General features: G+C 43.5%; 1 protein-coding gene and 1 long non-coding RNA gene across 6 annotated transcripts in view; one reads left to right on the top strand and one right to left on the bottom strand.

The window, feature by feature from the left end:
• Positions 1-19599, bottom strand: part of LOC105489213 (uncharacterized) — a 137199-nt gene that overhangs the window by 29934 nt on the left and 87666 nt on the right. The gene's annotated exons all lie outside the window — the stretch shown is intronic.
• The window catches only part of LOC105489247 (NBPF family member NBPF4-like), an 84983-nt gene that overhangs the window by 56597 nt on the left and 8787 nt on the right, over positions 1-19599 (top strand). For 2 of the 3 annotated variants that reach the window (XM_071068856.1, XM_071068802.1), the window contains 7 exons: positions 397-448; positions 1268-1437; positions 2459-2510; positions 3243-3415; positions 6421-6645; positions 8205-8419; positions 11365-11495. In XM_071068856.1, the coding sequence (XP_070924957.1) occupies positions 397-448; positions 1268-1437; positions 2459-2510; positions 3243-3415; positions 6421-6645; positions 8205-8410 (878 nt within the window). In that variant the 3' untranslated portion in view covers positions 8411-8419; positions 11365-11495. Of the gene's footprint in view, positions 1-396; positions 449-1267; positions 1438-2458; positions 2511-3242; positions 3416-6420; positions 6646-8204; positions 8420-11364; positions 11496-19599 lie in introns of those variants that run through there. The other variant, XM_071068846.1, reaches the window with a different exon arrangement.

The following is a 19599-nucleotide window of genomic DNA, read 5'->3' as shown; positions in this document are numbered from 1 at the left end:
TAATCTGTCCCTCTAAATGTACATTCTACAAAAACACCGAAAACAGCTTATCTGAAGGAAACATGCTGAATACTGCAGTAACCTGCTAGGAAGCATTTAAGTAGATCTCCAGGATCTGTTAGTAAATAGGATATGGTTAACATTTTGCTGTGACTCAGGACAGAAGGGACTGTGATGATGACCTGTCATATCAGGGAGATTTGCTCCATGGCTCAGGAAAGCAAACCTAGTGACTTCTCACAAGGCTCACCCTGAGGCCTCCTGGAAAATTTCTCTCACAATAGCCTGTTATCACACCGAGTATATTTATGCCCCTAGGTAGATTTGGACACAAGGTTGTGCATGTATGAATGGAATCAAGTTCATGTGACTGGTCTTCTCTTAATATACTTGCAGAAAAGCAAAATAACCTTGAAGAGGTGAAAGGAAAAGAAACAGTTGATCCCAGGTAATTAAAAAAAATCGGGGCTCTCAATTCAGGGTGACACCTGTGGAACTCATATCCCCAGAAAACCAGAAAGTCCTGAATATACCTAATTCATCCCTTCAGCCAACCAGAAATGATCCTTTCTAACCATGTTTTACATTTTCATTGTGATACTTGCATTGTTGGCCATTTTGTATTAACTTCTCAGGTTCAGTACATAAAACCAGTTATCTTGTGAACAACTAATCAGTCCCAGAGATTTCTGTAAAGCAGCTATCTCTTCTCATGTTTTCAACCAGCCTGAGATTCATATCTGCTTTCTGCTGTTTTGCATTAACACAATGCTAAGCATTTCAAGGTAAGGAAATTAGGTAGAAAAAGATTATTATTATACCACATATAGTAATGAGAGAAGAAGGACTTGATGGCATGAGATTTCGGGGATATTATTATGCCTCAAAAGCTATGTTTAATTGGTCACTACACATGAAATTTAACACCATTTAAAAGAATGGAATGAAGCCACCGTTATGGAACAGGATATTCAGTGAGTCACGACTGCACCATACAGAGACACTCAGTCTCCTTCCTCAGAAAATCGTGATCTGGCCACTTCGCTGAGCTCCTGATGCTTCTCTCTCTCTCTCATCTCTCTTTCCCTCTCTCTGTATTGCAACCCACCCCATGGCAACCACACCGTGACCCACCACAAAGAGGAGAATATTGAACTCTTTAATGGGCTGCCCCATTTGTTTCTGCCATCACTGCCTCCTGCCTCACGTGAAGGCAGCTGGGCGCTGAAACTCCTTGGATTAATCCTTACTCCTTCCTACCTTACAGGCTCAGCAGGGGACCGCTGAGGGGGGACAAGCATGAAGTCCCCCAGGAGTCACTGGATGGATGTTGCTTTACTCCTTCCATCCTTCCTGACCTACCTCACTCCTACCGCCCTTATGGGAGCACTTCGTACTGTTTTGAAGAAATGCAAGTCAGCTTGGCTCTCGTAGACAGTGAGTACTCCATTGTGACCACAATAAATCTCCAATTGGTGTCCCAGGTAGACTCCGTAATCCTTGCACCCCTGGCTGGACTGAGACATGTCATTGGGGTGGGCATGACTCACAGACACAGGATGATTTGCATCAGAATCAAAAATCAAGTTGGAAGCACAGACATGGGGTGGGTCAGTGAGCTTTGCTCTCTTCCTCATCTCAGACCAGGCCTGTGTCACCCTGGGCCACTGTCATGACACTGACAAATTCACACCAACCTACGCAGCACGTGCCCAACAGGTATCTGTCAGGCCTCTTAATCTGAATAAGATTCGTCTTGCCAGCTATTGTGTTCCTTACAAGTTTCTTTCCCCAGCCATGTCCTTTGAGATTCTATGCCTGCCCAAGGCCAGTGGCATCTTTGTCTACTTTTCGTTAAAGATATTACCTAGGTTTTAAAGAACCTAGCCTCATTCCCTGTGTCCTTGATGTTGGCCTGTTTTAGGTGAGCAGTACATTTGCTTTTGTTATGTGTCTAGAAACAAGACTGGGCCTTGTCACTCCTAGATGTCACGAAATGCCAATGTCTCTTTGTAGTACCAAAGATTCATTTTGACTCGAGGGTCTGTACGTTCTCTCCTTCATTCAAATTTCAGTGTCTAAACTCCTTGCCACCATGAACAATGTGGGTATTTGATGACTGAAGGCTGAATAGTGCAGTTTTCCTTCTAGAAAGCTGATGAGGTGTTTGCCTTGAATTGGTGTGAAAAACTTGCATAACTATTTGCACAAAATCAGGACGGTTGATGTTGGGATAATGATCTACCAGAACAGGGAGATTTCATTCCTAGGCTCAGGGAAGAAAACCAAGGCATCTCTCTCATGACAGGGCCTCAGGCCTCCTGGAATGTTTCTCTCACACTGTCCTGTTCTCCCACTGAGGAAACTGATGTTCCTATGTTAGGACTGCACAGTGGATTGTTTGTGTGTGTAGGAGAACCTGCTTAATGTGTCTGTCTCTGTCTGAATTTATTTGCAGAAACTGAAAAGGATCAAGAGGAGCTAGAAGATCAAGACCCACCGTGCCCCAGGTAACTCTGAGGAATCAGGGACAGTTAATTCACTGTAGATATCTGGAGTCTCGGATGCAGGGAAAATCAGAGTGTGCAGAATATACCTGCTCCACCTGTTCAGCCAGCCATGAAATAGCCGTATTCATAAGGTTGACTCTTTTCATTGTACACCTGTATTTGTATTTCCTTATTAATTTTTTTCAATTCTACTAATGTGCATTCAGTTGACTCTGTTGAACTGATCAGTCACAGACATTTTCTGCAGTCCCCTTTTCTGTCCTTTTTGATTAAAGTGGAGTTGCACACTTGATGTCTGCCTCTTTGGCATTACCATGTTTACAAGTATTAGACAGTACCATGTTTACAAGTATTTGACAGCAGGAAAGTTAATGAAAATAATGCATGTCATGCTACAATGTTGAGAACAAGAGATGTTGAGGATACAGGAACTCTGTGAAGACTCAAGAGTCTGTATTCATTTGGCCAATGATGCTAATTTCAATAAAATGTATGCAACAGTTTCCCACAGGGATCACTCCATTTCCTTCCTCCCCAGCTCATTTCCTGCCCAGTGCACTCAAAGCCTCTCACGCTCTGTCTCCTTCTCGAGACAGGGAATGATGGTTGTATCTCCCTGAGGAGACTGTACTTTGCTTCCTCTGGGCCTTCCTGAGGGCCTCCCTATAGAACCAGCTGGGCGCAGTGGTGTTGGTTCTCTCTGGCGTTTATCTTCTGTCTTCTTTACCCCAGGCTCAGCCAGGAGCTGCCAGAGGTGAAGGAGCAGGAAATCCCAGAGGACTCCGTGGATGAAGTTTACTTGACTCCTTCAGTTCATCGTGACCTGTCTGACTGTCACCAGCCTTATAGCAGCACCTTGTACTCATTGGAGGATCAACTTGCCTGCTCTGCTTTGGATATAGCCTGTGAGTACTCCATCCTGGAGGTCACAAAGATCCACTGTCATCCCAGGCAGCCTCTGTATGTTTTGTTTCTGCAACTTGTGCAGCTCAGAGAGACCACCTCTGCAGGCAGGCCCTAGACACTGATCCTGTTTTGAATCTGGCTCTTGGGTCCAGTTTTAAGCACAGACATCCACTGGGTAGAACTTCCTCTTCTCCTGTCCCAAGTGACTCCTCTGTCACCTGGATCCTTCTCACAAGAGTAGGCTGTGGCTATCAAAACAGGCCAGAGAGGGATGTGGTAAGGACTTATTGCAAAGTCTTGGCCACAGTAGCTTAGCTGAAGAAATTTATATAACAGACCTCCTTCTTTAAGATAGGGAAACTCTCTTTTCTGAAATTATGTTGCTAACTACATGCCCTTATCTCTTCTCTGGCCATCCAGATATGCTGGGAGTTTTTCCCGATTATTTGGAGGCCTGTTTCATGATTCCTGTGTCCTAAGCTAGATTCTCTTCTTCAGGGATCCCCAGCCCTGAGGCCATGGGTCATTATGGGTCCATGACCTGTTAGGAACTGGACCACAGAGCAGGAGGTGAGCGTTGGGAGAGCATTTCAGCCTGGATTCCACCTCCTGTCAGATCAGCAGGGGCATTAGATTCTCACAGGAGCTCGAACCCTATTGTGAAGTGCACATGCCAGGAAACTGGATTGTGCTTTCCTTATGAGAATCTAATGCCTGATGATCTGTCACTGTCTCCCAGTGACTGTCACCCCCAGATGAGACCATCTAGTTGCAGGAAAACGAATTTAGGGCTCCCACTGATTCTACATTACGGTGAGTTGTATAATTGTTTCATTATATATTACAATGTAATATTTGTAGAAATAAAGTACACAGTAAATGTAATGTGCCTGAATCATCCCAAAACCATCCCTCCTACCCTGGTCCCTGAAAAACTGTCTTCCATGAAACCAGACCCTGGTGCCAAAAAGGTTGGGGACTGCGGCTCTACTTCCTCCGAGGGGTCTTCCCTCCACTGACGCAGTCCAGCGTCCCTTCCTTTATGCGTGGCCAGGCTTGCATCCTCTGCAGAGCTCCAGTGGTTTTCTCCACATGTGGGTTTTAGTTTCAATCAAGTTTTGGTCTCAGTGCTATATTCTCATGAAAACCATCGACAACTAGTGTCCCTCATGAGGTTCTGGCGTAACCGATGAGCAAAGCAGAGTGGTCCTGTCCCCACGACGTCCAGAAAACCCTTCCTCTGAGCAAGTGCCCCTTGAGATAGCAGCTTCACAGGACGTGTAAAAACAAAATCCAATTTTCGTTTCTTCTTGCTCATTCTCTTTTTTATAACTTCAATTCTGGGAATTTGATGTGGATTGTTGGGGATTTTACCCATTACATTATCTTCTAGTAAGAGCAAGTAACTCTGTGATGTCCCTCAGTATATTGGATTATGTTGTAATGAAATTAGCAAAAATGCCAGGTGTGGTGATTCACATCTTTAATTCCAGAATGTTGGGAGGCCAAGGAGGTGGATCGCCTGAGCTCAGGAGTTTGAGACCAGCATGGGTAACGTGGTGAAACCCTGTCTCTACAAAAAAATTAGCAGGGCGTGGTGGTACACACCTGTAGTCCCAGCTTCTCGGGAGGCTGAGGTAGAAGAGTCACCTGAGCCTGGTTAGTTGAGGCTGCAGTGAGCCATGATTGCACCATTGCACTGCAGCCTCAGCAACAAAGTGAGACCCTGTGTCACACACACTCACACTCACACACACACAGGCACACACACAAAAAGAAAGAAACTAGCAACAAAGATGTTGGCCTCTATTCTATTTTGGTCAGTAAGTGCCTTTCTTACTGGGACCATCCCCTTTCCCATTTTGCATTTCTCCCTGAGTTTCAAAACAGCAAATGCTTTTCTAGAATCACAGTGATTCATGAAACAATTAAAATACACACTGACCTTGCACCTGCTGTATGTCCTGCCCCTTTGCAAGCAAGCTCTGTCTTGCTATAACCTGTTCAGGGCTCAAAGGACACTCCCAAGCAGGCAGTGGCATTTGCATATTAGAGCTGAGGGCACTGAGGCGTTTTTAAGAAAACTTAGAAAACCTTGCAGAGAACGAGGATGTGGAGAGGGGAGGAGAGACAGGAGCCCTACAGCAACGTGGATCCAGCCCTACAGGCCCCGTCCCCATCCTGAGCCCAACCTGGACTGGCGTGAGGTCATTGGAAGTCTTTTCTTAGTCCACTCAGAATGTGTGTTCCTCGCCCTGTGGAAATGGAAAGAATTTGTTTAAGGGGTGCCACCCGAACCCCACTGGAGCAGTGGGTAATGTGAGGATCGTGTCCTCTGTTGCCTTCCTAAGGAACCGCACATGCTGATCTGTGGCTCTTGTGGCCCCTGAATTTCCGGGAAGGGACTGGTCCCTCTCCTACATTGACTCTGTCTGCTGACACCCACTATATGGCAATAGGATGGATATGTGTGGGTAGAGGGTCAAACCATTATAGTCAATGGGAAACTCAAAGTGTCCCAGAACCCATAAAAGTTTGCCTCAGTTAGTGTTTGGTCTGTAGCCTCCCAGCCCCCTTTCTCGTGGTTCTTTCTCAAAGCCTCGCAGCTCTAACTCTTGGCCTGTTCTTACATCCCTGTGTGTGAAGAAAAACAGCTCCTCCTCTCCTGTGCTCTGAGGCCTCTCTAGAACTTTCCCTCTTGTCACAAGAAAGAGATGAATAACAACAGAATAATCGTGATGGTCTTGTTAGACAATCCAAAGCCCTCTGGGCTGAAGCAAAGGTTTTTCATTTCAGGGACACCCCAGCCTGGGACCCTGCTGTGTCAGCGTCCCCAGGCACAGACAGGAAAGGTGACGTCGCCTGCACTGACATGATGTCTGTCTGTGTGGCGTGGGTCACTGGGTGGCTTTACAGACAGCAGAGACATCAGGGATGGGTGTTCTGGGTGTCTTAACAAAGGGAAAACTCAGATTGTTTCTACTGAAGCGCCTTCTCCTTTCAGCTCCCACCAAGATGGCCTGTCCCCAAGGGACTTGGAGTGCAGACTTGAGCCACCACCTGTCAGAGGTGCAGGTTGCACATGCACAGCTGGAACCAAGCACCCTGGTGCCCAGTTGTCTGCGACTACAGCTGGATCAAGGGAATGGCTTGGCCAGGCGGAGCCTTTCCTCCACCACCTGCAGTTTCACAGCCAACACTGATTCTGGGAACCAATGGAACTTCCAAGGTAGGGAAGGAAACGGAGTCATGAAGCTCTAATCCAGGTGTTGGTGGTCACGGTGCTGTGGGTGCAGGAGAGAATGGGGCCTCCCATGCTTCCTCAGGGTCAAGCTGAAATTCACGATGCTACAACCCAGTGAGATGAGCAAAGGCCTGGGGCTTAGAACCAAATCTGCTCTCAGGTTCTGGGTTTGCCACTTTCTGCTTGTTGACTTTGGCCAAGGTTTTTGTCTTTTTGCTATTTACATCTCTGTTCCCTCATCTGAGATACCTGAAAAATAATATCTACCTGCAATCATTGTTGGGAATATTAATTATGATAATTTGCAAAGGGCCTGATTCCATAAGAATTGCCCAATAAACTTATGAATGGGTGTTATCTAATCCTTTTAAGATCTTTCAGCTCAATTTGCACTTAGAAAGTGACTTCACGGATGATGTGTCCTCTGAGGTAGAGCAGTTATGAAGATCTCTGCTTTCTAGGGCCCCTCTTCCTTTCCTTTCTCACACAGACTCCTCTGCCAGTTTTCGTCCTGTCCTTCCCCATCCCTCATGAAGCCAATTTTCCCCTATCAGGCACTTTCAGTAACAACCTATGAGGCACATTGAGTAACAGTGTAAATCCTGGGCCCACACTCAGTCTCCTGACATGTCCAGTTTCCTCTCCTTTTTTCCTGCTTTTTTTGAAATAAAAGGGCAACTTTCACATGGAAAGTGTTCACATCAGTGTTTTTTATGAAATTCCATTTAGTTTAAATTCTCCACTCATGTCCATGGCCATGTCCTCAGTTTCTGTCTCACAGGGATCCACTTTTGCTCAGATTTCCTTAAAACCCTGGGTCGTGTTCATTCTCACTCTCCGCCCCACTCAGTATCTCCTCCTGGAGCCCCTGGGGCTGCCTGGTGCTCATCTGTCAGGCGATGCCCTCGGCTGAGGAATGAGGGGACCCCTGTCCTCAGGAGGAGGGAGGGTTGCGTGAGATAACGAGCACCATCTGGGCCCATGGAGAGGACACATGGAAGGCGCTCAGGGAGTGTCGGGGGATACGCAGTCCCTGACACTTGCCGGGATGACTTATTTAAACTGATTTCTTCCCATTGGACTCTCCTTTGCTTCTCTATGGATTCTCACACCCCCACCTCTGTGCCACATGGGCTGCCACCCTGCCAGGCCCTTCCATTCCCATCTCCTGTTTGAACCCAGCTCTGATTTAACTTTGATTTTTGTAATCTCTGCTCTCCCCAAAGCATAGCCTACATACAGTGTTATTTCCTTGCCTTTGCCTTATCTACCTGGAAGCTACTTGTGTTTCTTAATCCTATGTTTCTTGAATATTTTTGTGAATTGGCAGTACCTTTGGCTCCTGGCAATCTTACCATTGCTCAGTAATGTAGGAAAGATCAAGAAAAAAGAAAATATTAAAGTGACTCTATTGGCTTCCCCTCACCCTTTGGACTTTCTTCTCCAAGGCCACTTTCCTGATTTGATGTCCTCTGGGTGGAAGAGAAAGTCACAGTAAGATCGTGGGTGCCAGTGGATCCCATTGGCTGTGGTTTTATTTTCAGAGCTGGTTTTAGAGCCCTCCCTGGGGATGAAGAACCCTCCCCAGCTGGGAGGTGATGCACTTAAAGGCTCAGCAGAGAACACACAAGGGCGTCAAGTCATTGGCCAGATTCATGCCTCCAGTGTCCTGAAACCAAAGATCATCAAAAGAAAACTCCCACTCAGCAAGTGGAGACTGGCATGCAGATTCCCTGGCCTGCAAGCTTAGGGTGCAGAGGTAATCACATCTATGGCTGATAGCTGCACTCCTTATTTCTCTGTCTATTATTGACAGCTCATTCTCCCACTGCTTTTTCTCACCCGTTTGTTCTCTCCAACAGCTGCTCTAACCTATGTCTGGTCTTACCTCTGTGTCCCACGGGTTCCCACCCTGACAGGCCCTTTCTGTCCTCATGTCCTCTTTGCTCTCAGAACTCTGCTCTATTCCTTCTTCTAGTGTCTTGACTGTCCCTCTCATGGCCACAGGAGAGCCAGGCCTCCTTGTCCTCATCCAAGTGCATAGTTTAATCTGCTGAACACAGGAATATTTGCCTGGAATCACACTCTCTCTTGGGAAATTTACCTTTCCTCCCTTCGTTCCCAGCTCCATTGCCTCTTTCTGCAGAAATCATTGCTTTAATACATCATTTACACATCGATTTTCCTCTTGAGTCTTCTTCTGAGCAACCCAACTAAGTCAAAACTTGATCATCACTTGTTCCTCTCAACGGGAAGTGTTAAAACTAAGCACAAAGAGCCCCACTTAGGAAACTAAATTAGAACCAGGGTCACAGGCGGGAGTTCCCCACTGGCCTGGAGTCAGGTTTGTCTTCAGCCCAAGATGTGCAGCCTAGTGCCAACATGGGTGGGGTTGCCAGGGTCTCAGTGTTCTCACCTCATGGACTCACTTGAGCTGACGATAACTGGAGAACATTTATCACATTTTAAAGGGACATCACTCCGAAAGTACATGGAAAGGCAGGGCTTCAAAACTGCATACATCATGAGGTTCATCATTCCAACCTCTCTCCTTTTTATTCTCATTTCCACTTCTACAAGTCCAGTGAAGGGTCTAAAATGCAAGTCTAAAATGCATCTTGAGGCCAGCGTATATGAGAGAGCATTTTATGAATTAACTTTGAGAAAAGTGACTCCAGGACCAGCTTTATGCATACACAAGATGACAGACAAGAATCTGTCTACAGGACAATGTTTGCTTTGGCCCAGCCCAATTGATAAGAGAGAGATTGAATTGAAATTGTCAGAGACAAGGCTACAATCCATGGAACCACTGGGAACAAAGCCAATCATGAGATAAATGGGGAAAGGGAAGAAAATTATGGGAAATTGGGCTGGTCCATTTAGTATCTCTAAATCCTGCTGCCATGTAATAAGCACCTGGTGAGATTTCAATTAAGATGAATCCCTTCAACTCACACCTCGGGATTCTCACTTACATGGCCTGGGGTGTGGTTTGAGCATCTGTAGTTTTAAAATGCTCCCATGTGACTCTAATATGTGGCTAAAGATGAGAAGGACCCGTGGCCTACTGTGACCTCAGGTTAGCGACATGGAAGTGTCGCATACGTGTGCCTATTCCACAAAAAAGGCTGAGTATCTATCAGCCTTTCATGGGATCTGTATTCTGCTCTCAGTAGTGCTGTTTGTAAAGCATCGAAAAAAATACAACAAGAAAAACAAGAAAATTAATCGATTAGACTTTTAGCATCTGCTTGAAGCACACTTGCTCAATTTTGAATAAAAGATAAGAAATAGTCATTATATTAACACCTAATGTAGAGAAATAATACCTCCCACATTACATATACTGGAATTTAGTATTTTCTTTTGCATTTTAAAAGAAAACTTCCAGTTTACATTTCTCCACACCATTTTATAGCCCACTAATGGACTCACCACTGCAATGTGAAAATTTTACTTTTGGTCAATTATTAACCTTCCACGAAATCCCCAAAGAGAACTCATTGGTCTCACTTTTCCTGAAGAGAATACAATAACAAAGTAAGACTGAAATTCTGCAGGAGATTGTGTATGAATACTTCTTCATGCCTCTCTTCACACTGGCATAAAATATTAAAAACAAACCTTTCCCAAAATGTACTTGGGGAAAACAATAAATAGGATGGGAGACTGTAGTAAAACACAAACTAACCCTTTTCTCTTTCTGCTTCAGAGTTTTCTTGGTCTAGATACTGAGAATATTTCTAGAAATGCCTTAAGGTGGAATAAGATGTGGAATCAACTTCAGGGCATTAGGGAAAATAAGCTGGGCCATGGTTACAGTCCCCGCTCTCTCTTTACTAACTCCATTTTGAGTCTCTATTTAAATTCCCTTTTTTTCCTGATCCCCTTTGGACAAATACTTATAATTATATATATATTTTATTTTTTTAACCAACCAAAGAAGCGCAGCAACATCATATTTATTTCTAGAACCTTATTCCTGTCCTAGTCAAGGTGACCCAACCGCCTCTCATGACTGTTGAGACCTCCAGATTGGAGCCTTTCCTCTCGCTTTCTCCAGTCTTTATTGAAACAGCCTTAGTGGATAGATTCTAATTCTTGGGTTGTCAATAGCAAGTCATGTCCCCTTAGTTCAGTCTTACCCCTGTGGCATCACTACTCCTCTGTTGTAAAAGGTGGACCTGGACGTGTATGTTGTCTGAGGTTCCTGCTGCTTCTCATATCCAGGGTTCTTCCCATGGCCCTCCCGTTCCTCCCTAGAAAACTAGCACATGGAGTTGTAATGGGGTGGATTTCTCTGCAAAAGGTCCTCTCCTTCTGCTCCTCTCTGCTTCTTGACAGGCAGGATGGATGCTGAGTACATCCTCACTGGGAGGAAAAGTCATAACTCTGCTCCAGACAGAGAAGATCAGGAGGAAAGGGACAGATGTTCCCCACTGCTGGTTGGGCATAGGTGGGGTCCTTATATCCTGCACCCCAGGCTGACTGGAAGTTCAGGGAAGTTCAGGAATGTTTTCTTCTCACTTGTGGATGGCGCTTCCCCCTTCAGCCAACCCACGGCCCACCCTTCAGCTCATCCTCCCAGCAGGAGATCAGTTTGCCCCTGAGATATCACTACTTAGCAACCCCTCCAGACTCAGCCACCAGGAGGACCTGACAAAAAGTGCTCATTTGATTTTTTCTTTCTCTCCCCTACAGATACCAAATACTGCTGGAAGGATGCAAAGGATGAAAGGATGTCACAAAAAGTAGCTTTTCCACTTGATGAAAACAACTAAAACAGCAAAGCAAGTTCAAGTCCAAACACAACCCTGCAGGGGTCCTTCACTGAGGATTGAATTTTAGACACAGAATACTCTTGATTATTTCAACCCACTATGCTCCTTTGATCTGAGAAGCCACAGTCCATCCCCCTCCAATTGTGATCAATACCTAGGGAGACCAATGCCCAGATGGACAAACAACATTCACAGGCCTTAGCCCTGCTCCTCTCAGTTCCCATCATGTAGAGAACAGGAGTCAGGAGTTGCTGGCAGGAGACAGCATGTCAGCCGGGACTCTGCCAGGGCAGAGTATGAACAATGCCATGTTCTTGCTGAAAACGCTTAGCCTGAGTTTCATAGAAGGTAACCCTCAGACAACTGCAGAATGTAGAACATTGAACAGGACAACTGACCTGTCCCCTTCAAACAGTCCATGTCACCACCAAGAACACAACAAAAAGGAGAAGAGACATTTTGGGCTCAAAAAGAGTAAAAAGACTATGTAGCTTGTGCTTTTTTAGTCATTTTGAACCCAAAACGTCTCCTCGTCTTTTTGTTGCTGTCATTGAGGATGGTGACATGGACTTGTTTGTAGAGGACAAGTCAGCTGTGTGGCTCAATGGTCTACATTCTGAAGTTATCTGAAAATGTCCTCATGATTAAATTCAGCCTAAACATTTTGCCAGGAACTCTGCAGAGTCCATGCTGTGAGCTTCCTACCTCAGTCCATCTGCAGGCAGAGAAGGCCCAGTGTGTCCATCCCCATTGTTGCGATACTAGGATGGTCACTTGCTAAAGGAGGGGACAAGCAGCTCTATCCCTTGTAAAGACACCTTGTTTATAATTAATTTGGAAAGTGGTTTGAAATAGTATAAACATCCTGTATTCTAACAATCTTCCTCTGACTATTTTATCACCAATTAATCACCCCTGCCTGTGTCAGTTACTATATTTATGTTTGTACATTGAAAATTTTCTATCTCAAAATCTTACTTTATCCTTGCTTTTGCTGTCATTCTTCATAATATAGAATATTCCCTGCCCAAATTTTAACTTTCATCCAAAATTAATTTTAATTTCTTTTCACTGGCATTCTGTTGTGAAAAACAATATTCTCTGCCCCAATTTTAACTTGCATCCAAAATTAATTTTAGTCCATCAGTTAAAAATGTTTAAGTTTTAAATCTGTTTCATTAAAACATTTTGCCTCTCACTCTGGACTATTGGATTTTTTACGTATAATGTTTTAAGCTTTTATTATTATGATTGATTTTGGTGGATATGAATTTAGATTAATAAAAACATTCTTATTTCCCTGTTTATATTCTAAACTCTTCCATGTTTTAGTCTATGTTTACTATATGTGGTAGATTGTTTTACTGGATTTCTTTGTTGATGTTATTTGTTTTCTTTTTTGTTTGTGTATGTGTGTGTGCTTTTTGTTTGTTATTTAGGAAGAGTTGTATAGCTCCCATTTAACAATGCACTGAACAGGCTTTGATGTCACTAATCCCCTTTTAACGTGACACATTTCTACTATTTGGTTTATACATTTTAAATTATTTCTTTCAACTTCAACTTTTTACCACTATGACAATCAAAGACATTATTTTCCTCTTCTCTAACCTCTTTACCTGCCATTTCTTATTTGTTATTTTAACCCAAACATAAAGTGACAGCCCATGTGACACCTTGGTTTTTGGTTGAGATCTACATTTAAATATGTTGATGCACATGAGCTATTCAAAAGTGTGTCCTAAGCATCACTCGTTGAGTGGAATTTATCCTTAACAGAGTCCTCATGAGGGAATCAGGTCTCACTGACTTTAACATACTTAATAATAAACTTTTCCCAATGTCTTGATACATGGATTGCATCACTGGATATAAGGTCCTTGGCAAAAATGATTTTTTCTTGGGATTTTAGGAAATATTGTCTGGCTTTGGGGAACAGGCATGTGTGCTCTCATTCTGGGATTGTATTTTGTTCAAGCAGGACCTTTAATTTCTGCCAGTTACTTCATTCATTCTCCTCACAAGTCTCCAGAGGATGCTTCCTTTGTCCAGGCCTCCCCGTCTCCCAGCAATTCTGCCCTTCGAAGACTGGCCCCTCTGGTCGTCTGCACTGTGAAGCCCTTGCCTTTCAATACCCCAGTAGCAGGGTTCTGATCCACCAGGTCTCAGGCCTCATCTGTGTTTCTCCACACTCGCTTTCCGAGGAAGGTTTTACCTGTGTTTTGTCATTAACAGGCCCTCACTGCTGTGCTGGCCTCTATTTGCCTGGTGCTTCCTCTCCCTCTGCTGTTATGTGGCTCCCAGATCTGGCTAAATAAAATCACCTGGAGTCCCCAGAGTTCTCTAGCCCTGGTTGGGGGCAGGATTATGGGTGGTATTTTCAACTCTGTGTTAATCCCCAGGGCTTCGACGTGTATGTGGAGAAATTCAGCTATTATTCTATCCTACTTCTTCAAATGCAGAACTTCAATAGTATAAAAAAGGAGACAGAATCCTATACTAGAACATCCCCATAATCACTAGCCGACTTCAACAATTATCGTTGAATGGCTGAGCTTTACAAAATGCAATCTTTCCTACTTACCTAGGAAGTGTGTGTGTGTGTGTGTGTGTGTGTGTGTGTGTGTGTGTGTATACATATATATTTATATATGCATGTATATGTATATGGCATATACGTCTGTGTGTGTTTTGTGTGTCTGTGTTTGTGTTTGTGTTCATGTGTATGTATATAAACACAGTTTGGTCATGAGATTCTGGAGGCTGAAATTCCCAAGACGGAAAGGCAGATACCCAAGGAAGTATTTCCTTCTTATTGGGCCTTTTACTTCTCCTCTGGCCTTTGGTTGATTGGATGAGGCCCACTCAGGGAAGGCAATCTGCTTCACATAGACTGCCTATTCCAGTGTTAATGTCATCCAGATCCCGCCTCCAGTACACACACAGAATAACATAGGAACAAATGTCGTGGCACCCTGGGGCTCAGTCACAGTGACACACACAATTAACTATCACACAAGTTCTTTGTCATATTAGTGATTTTCATATTTTTCTCCCAATCTGTAGCATGTCTTTTTATTCTGTGAATAGTGTCTTGTGCTGACCAAGAATTTTTAATTAGTATATAGTTGAATTGATCATATTTTCTTTAATCGTTTTGTTGACGTGATAACTAAGAATACTTAGCCTAACTCCACATCATGAAGATTTTCTCTTATGTTTTCTACTGTAAGTTCTCTAGTTTTGCAGTTTACATTTAGTACTGTAATTAATTTTGATTTAATTGTGATGCAAGTATGGAGATTTAAGTGGATTTTTAAAATCTTTTTTAGTTTTTTCCTTCAACTTTTATTTTAAGTTCAGGGGTACATGTGCAGGATGTGCAGGTTTGTTGCATAGGTAAACATGTGCCATGTGGTTTGCTGCACAGATCATCTCATCACCTAGCTATTAACCACAACATCTATTAGCTACTCTTCCTGATGCTCTCTCCCCCCTCAACCCCCACTCCTCACTTCTGACAGGCCCCAGTGTGTGTTGTTTCCCCCATGTGTCCATGTGTTCTCATCATTCAGCTACAACCTATAAGTGAGAACATGCGGTGTTTGATTTTCTGTTCTTGCATTTGTTTGCTGAGAATAATGGCTTCTAACTTCAACCATGTCCCTGCAAAAGACATGATCTCATTCATTTTTATGGCTGCTTAATATTCCATGGTGTATATGTACCACATTTTCTTTATCCAGTCTATCATGGATGGGCAATGAAAACCATAAACTCCAAATATCCCAGAAACATAGTGTATCCTAAGGACAAGAAACATGAAGAAAACTACACCAAGGAACACCATACTCAAATTGATCAAAACCAGTGATGAACAGAAAATCCTAAGAGGAATAAAAGGAGAAAAAGCACATTATATACAGAGGACTAAATGTAGGGATGACATTCGATTTCTTATCAGAACCACTACATACTAGAAGTCTGCAATAGCTTTAAATACTGAAAAAAAAAAACCACAAGCCATCAAAACTGACATCTGAATAGACTTCTAAAACTAAAGAGATTGAATTAGCAATAAAAAAAAAATACATGCCAAGAAAAGCCTGGGCCTAGACAGGTTCACTGCTAAATCCTACCAAATATCTAAAGAAGAGTTAATATCAATTTTTCACAAACTCTTCCAAAAATAGAAGAGAGAACACTTCCCAGCTTATTCTATGAGGCCAGTATTACCCCAACACTCTAAGACATCACAAGAAAACTACAAATGAATATAGTCTTTAAATATAGACACAAAATCCTCAACAAAATATTAGCAAACTGAATCCAATAACATCTGCATAAATTATACATGATGACTAAGTGGGATTTATCCCAGGGATAGTAGGTTAGTTTAACATCTGAAAACCAATTAATGTAGTATCAGTAGAAAATAAACCAAAATTAATGTGATCATCTCAATAGATGTGAGAAAGACATATGACAAATTCAGTATTCTTTCAACAAACAAGGAATAGAAGCAAACTTCCACAACCTGAGAGAGGACATCTGTGAGAAATCTTCAGCTTACATCATGTTTAGTGGTGAAAGACCAAATGTTTTAACCTTTAGATTAGGAATAATACAAAGACATTCACTCTCACCACTTCTATTCAATGTTGTACTAGAGATAGTAGCCAGGACAATTAGGTAAGAGCATGAAATAAAAGTATCCAGATTGGAACAGAAGAAGTGAAACTACCTCTATTTGAAGATTATATGTTCTCATATGGAGAAAACCTCAAGGAATGTACTAAAATACTACTAGAATTAATAAGTTCATCAGGGTTACAGGACATGAGATCACTACTTAACAATAAATTGTATTTCAGATTTTCAGATTAGGGATACTCAACTTATACACTTAAATCTCTGGAAAGTGAAATCATGAGTATTTTTTCCTCTGTGGTCTCCTATATTTTTCTATATGGTAAATATGTGCCAGTTTCATAATCAGAAATGAAATTACAAAGATCATTTAAAAATAGCAAAAGACCTGGACACATACACCCTCCCAAGACTAAACCAGGAAGAAGCTGAATCCCTGAATAGACCAATAACAGGCTCTGAAACTGAGGCAATAATAGCCTTCCAACCAAAAAAAGTCCAGGACCAGACGGATTCACAGCCGAATTCTACTAGAGGTACAAAGAGGAGCTGGTACCATTCCTTCTGAAACTATTCCAACCAATAGAAAAAGAGGGAATCCTCCCTAACTCATTTTATGAGGCCAGCGTCATACTGATACCAAAGCCTGGAAGAAACACAACAAAAAAAGGGGGCGGAGCAAGATGGCCGAATAGGAGCAGCTCCAGTCTCCAACTCCCAGCGCGAGCGACACAGAAGACCGGTGATTTCTGCATTTTCAACTGAGGTACTGGGTTCATCTCACTGGGGAGTGCCGGACGATCGGTGCTGGTCAGCTGCTGCAGCCCGACCAGCGAGAGCTGAAGCAGGGCGAGGCATTGCCTCACCTGGGAAGCGCAAGGGGGAAGGGAGTCCCTTTTCCTAGCCAGAGGAACTGAGACACACAACACCTGGAAAATCGGGTAACTCCCACCCCAATACTGCGCTTTAAGCAACAGGCACACCAGGAGATCATATCCCACACCTGGCCGGGAGGGTCCCACACCCACGGAGACTCCCTCATTGCTAGCGCAGCAGTCTGTGATCTACCGGCAAGGCAGCAGCGAGGCTGGGGGAGGGGCGCCCGCCATTGCTGAGGCTTAAGTAGGTAAACAAAGCTGCTGGGAAGCTCGAACTGGGTGGAGCTCACAGCAGCTCAAGGAAACCTGCCTATCTCTGTAGACTCCACCTCTGGGGACCGGGCACAGTAAACTAAACAAACGCAGCAGACACCTCTGCAGACGCAAAGAACTCTGTCTGACAGCTTTGAAGAGAGCAGTGGATCTCCCAGCACGGAGGTTGAGATCTGAGAAGGGACAGACTCCCTGCTCAAGTGGGTCCCTGACCCCTGAGTAGCCTAACTGGGAGACATCCCCCACTAGGGGCAGTCTGACACCCCACACCTCACAGGGAGGAGTACACCCCTGAGAGGAAGCTTCCAAAGCAAGAATCAGACAGGTACACTCGCTGTTCAGAAATATTCTATCTTCTGCAGCCTCTGCTGCTGATACCCAGGCAAACAGGGTCTGGAGTGGACCTCAAGCAATCTCCAACAGACCTACAGCTGAGGGTCCTGACTGTTAGAAGGAAAACTATCAAACAGGAAGGACACTTACACCAAAACCCCATCAGTACATCACCATCATCAAAGACCAGAGGCAGATAAAACCACAAAGATGGGGAAAAAGCAGGGCAGAAAAGCTGGAAATTCAAAAAATAAGAGCGCATCTCCCCCGGCAAAGGAGCGCAGCTCATCGCCAGCAACGGATCAAAGCTGGACGGAGAATGACTTTGACGAGATGAGAGAAGAAGGCTTCAGTCCATCAAATTTCTCAGAGCTAAAGGAGGAATTACGTACCCAGCGCAAAGAAACTAAAAATCTTGAAAAAAAAGTGGAAGAATTGATGGCTAGAGTAATTAATGCAGAGAAGGTCCTAAACGAAATGAAAGAGATGAAAACCATGACACGAGAAATACGTGACAAATGCACAAGCTTCAGTAACCGACTCGATCAACTGGAAGAAAGAGTATCAGCGATGGAGGATCAAATGAATGAAATGAAGCGAGAAGAGAAACCAAAAGAAAACAGAAGAAAAAGAAATGAACAAAGCCTGCAAGAAGTATGGGATTATGTAAAAAGACCAAATCTACGTCTGATTGGGGTGCCTGAAAGTGAGGGGGAAAATGGAACCAAGTTGGAAAACACTCTTCAGGATATCATCCAGGAGAACTTCCCCAACCTAGGAGGGCAGGCCAACATTCAAATCCAGGAAATACAGAGAACGCCACAAAGATACTCCTCGAGAAGAGCAACTCCAAGACACATAATTGCCAGATTCACCAAAGTTGAAATGAAGGAAAAAATCTTAAGGGCAGCCAGAGAGAAAGGTCGGGTTACCCACAAAGGGAAGCCCATCAGACTAACAGCAGATCTCTCGGCAGAAACTCTCCAAGCCAGAAGAGAGTGGGGGCCAATATTCAACATTCTTAAAGAAAAGAATTTTAAACCCAGAATTTCATATCCAGCCAAACTAAGTTTCATAAGTGAAGGAGAAATAAAATCCTTTACAGATAAGCAAATGCTTAGAGATTTTGTCACCACTAGGCCTGCCTTACAAGAGACCCTGAAGGAAGCACTCAACATGGAAAGGAACAACCGGTACCAGCCATTGCAAAAACATGCCAAAATGTAAAGACCATCGAGGCTAGGAAGAAACTGCATCAACTAACGAGCAAAATAACCAGTTAATATCATAATGGCAGGATCAAGTTCACACATAACAATCTTAACCTTAAATGTAAATGGACTAAATGCTCCAATTAAAAGACACAGACTGGCAAACTGGATAAAGAGTCAAGACCCATCAGTCTGCTGTATTCAGGAGACCCATCTCACACGCAGAGACATACATAGGCTCAAAATAAAGGGATGGAGGAAGATTTACCAAGCAAATGGAGAACAAAAAAAAGCAGGGGTTGCAATACTAGTCTCTGATAAAACAGACTTTCAACCATCAAAGATCAAAAGAGACAAAGAAGGCCATTACATAATGGTAAAGGGATCAATTCAACAGGAAGAGCTAACTATCCTAAATATATATGCACCCAATACAGGAGCACCCAGATTCATAAAGCAAGTCCTTAGAGACTTACAAAGAGACTTAGACTCCCATACAATAATAATGGGAGACTTCAACACTCCACTGTCAACATTAGACAGATCAACGAGACAGAAAGTTAACAAGGATATCCAGGAATTGAACTCATCTCTGCAGCAAGCAGACCTAATAGACATCTATAGAACTCTCCACCCCAAATCAACAGAATATACATTCTTCTCAGCACCACATCATACTTACTCCAAAATTGACCACGTAATTGGAAGTAAAGCACTCCTCAGCAAATGTACAAGAACAGAAATTATAACAAACTGTCTCTCAGACCACAGTGCAATCAAACTAGAACTCAGGACTAAGAAACTCAATCA

Source organism: Macaca nemestrina, chromosome 1 (assembly GCF_043159975.1).
Source record: "Macaca nemestrina isolate mMacNem1 chromosome 1, mMacNem.hap1, whole genome shotgun sequence".
NCBI lineage: Eukaryota > Metazoa > Chordata > Mammalia > Primates > Cercopithecidae > Macaca > Macaca nemestrina.
This window is presented reverse-complemented; position numbering and strand designations above follow the sequence as displayed.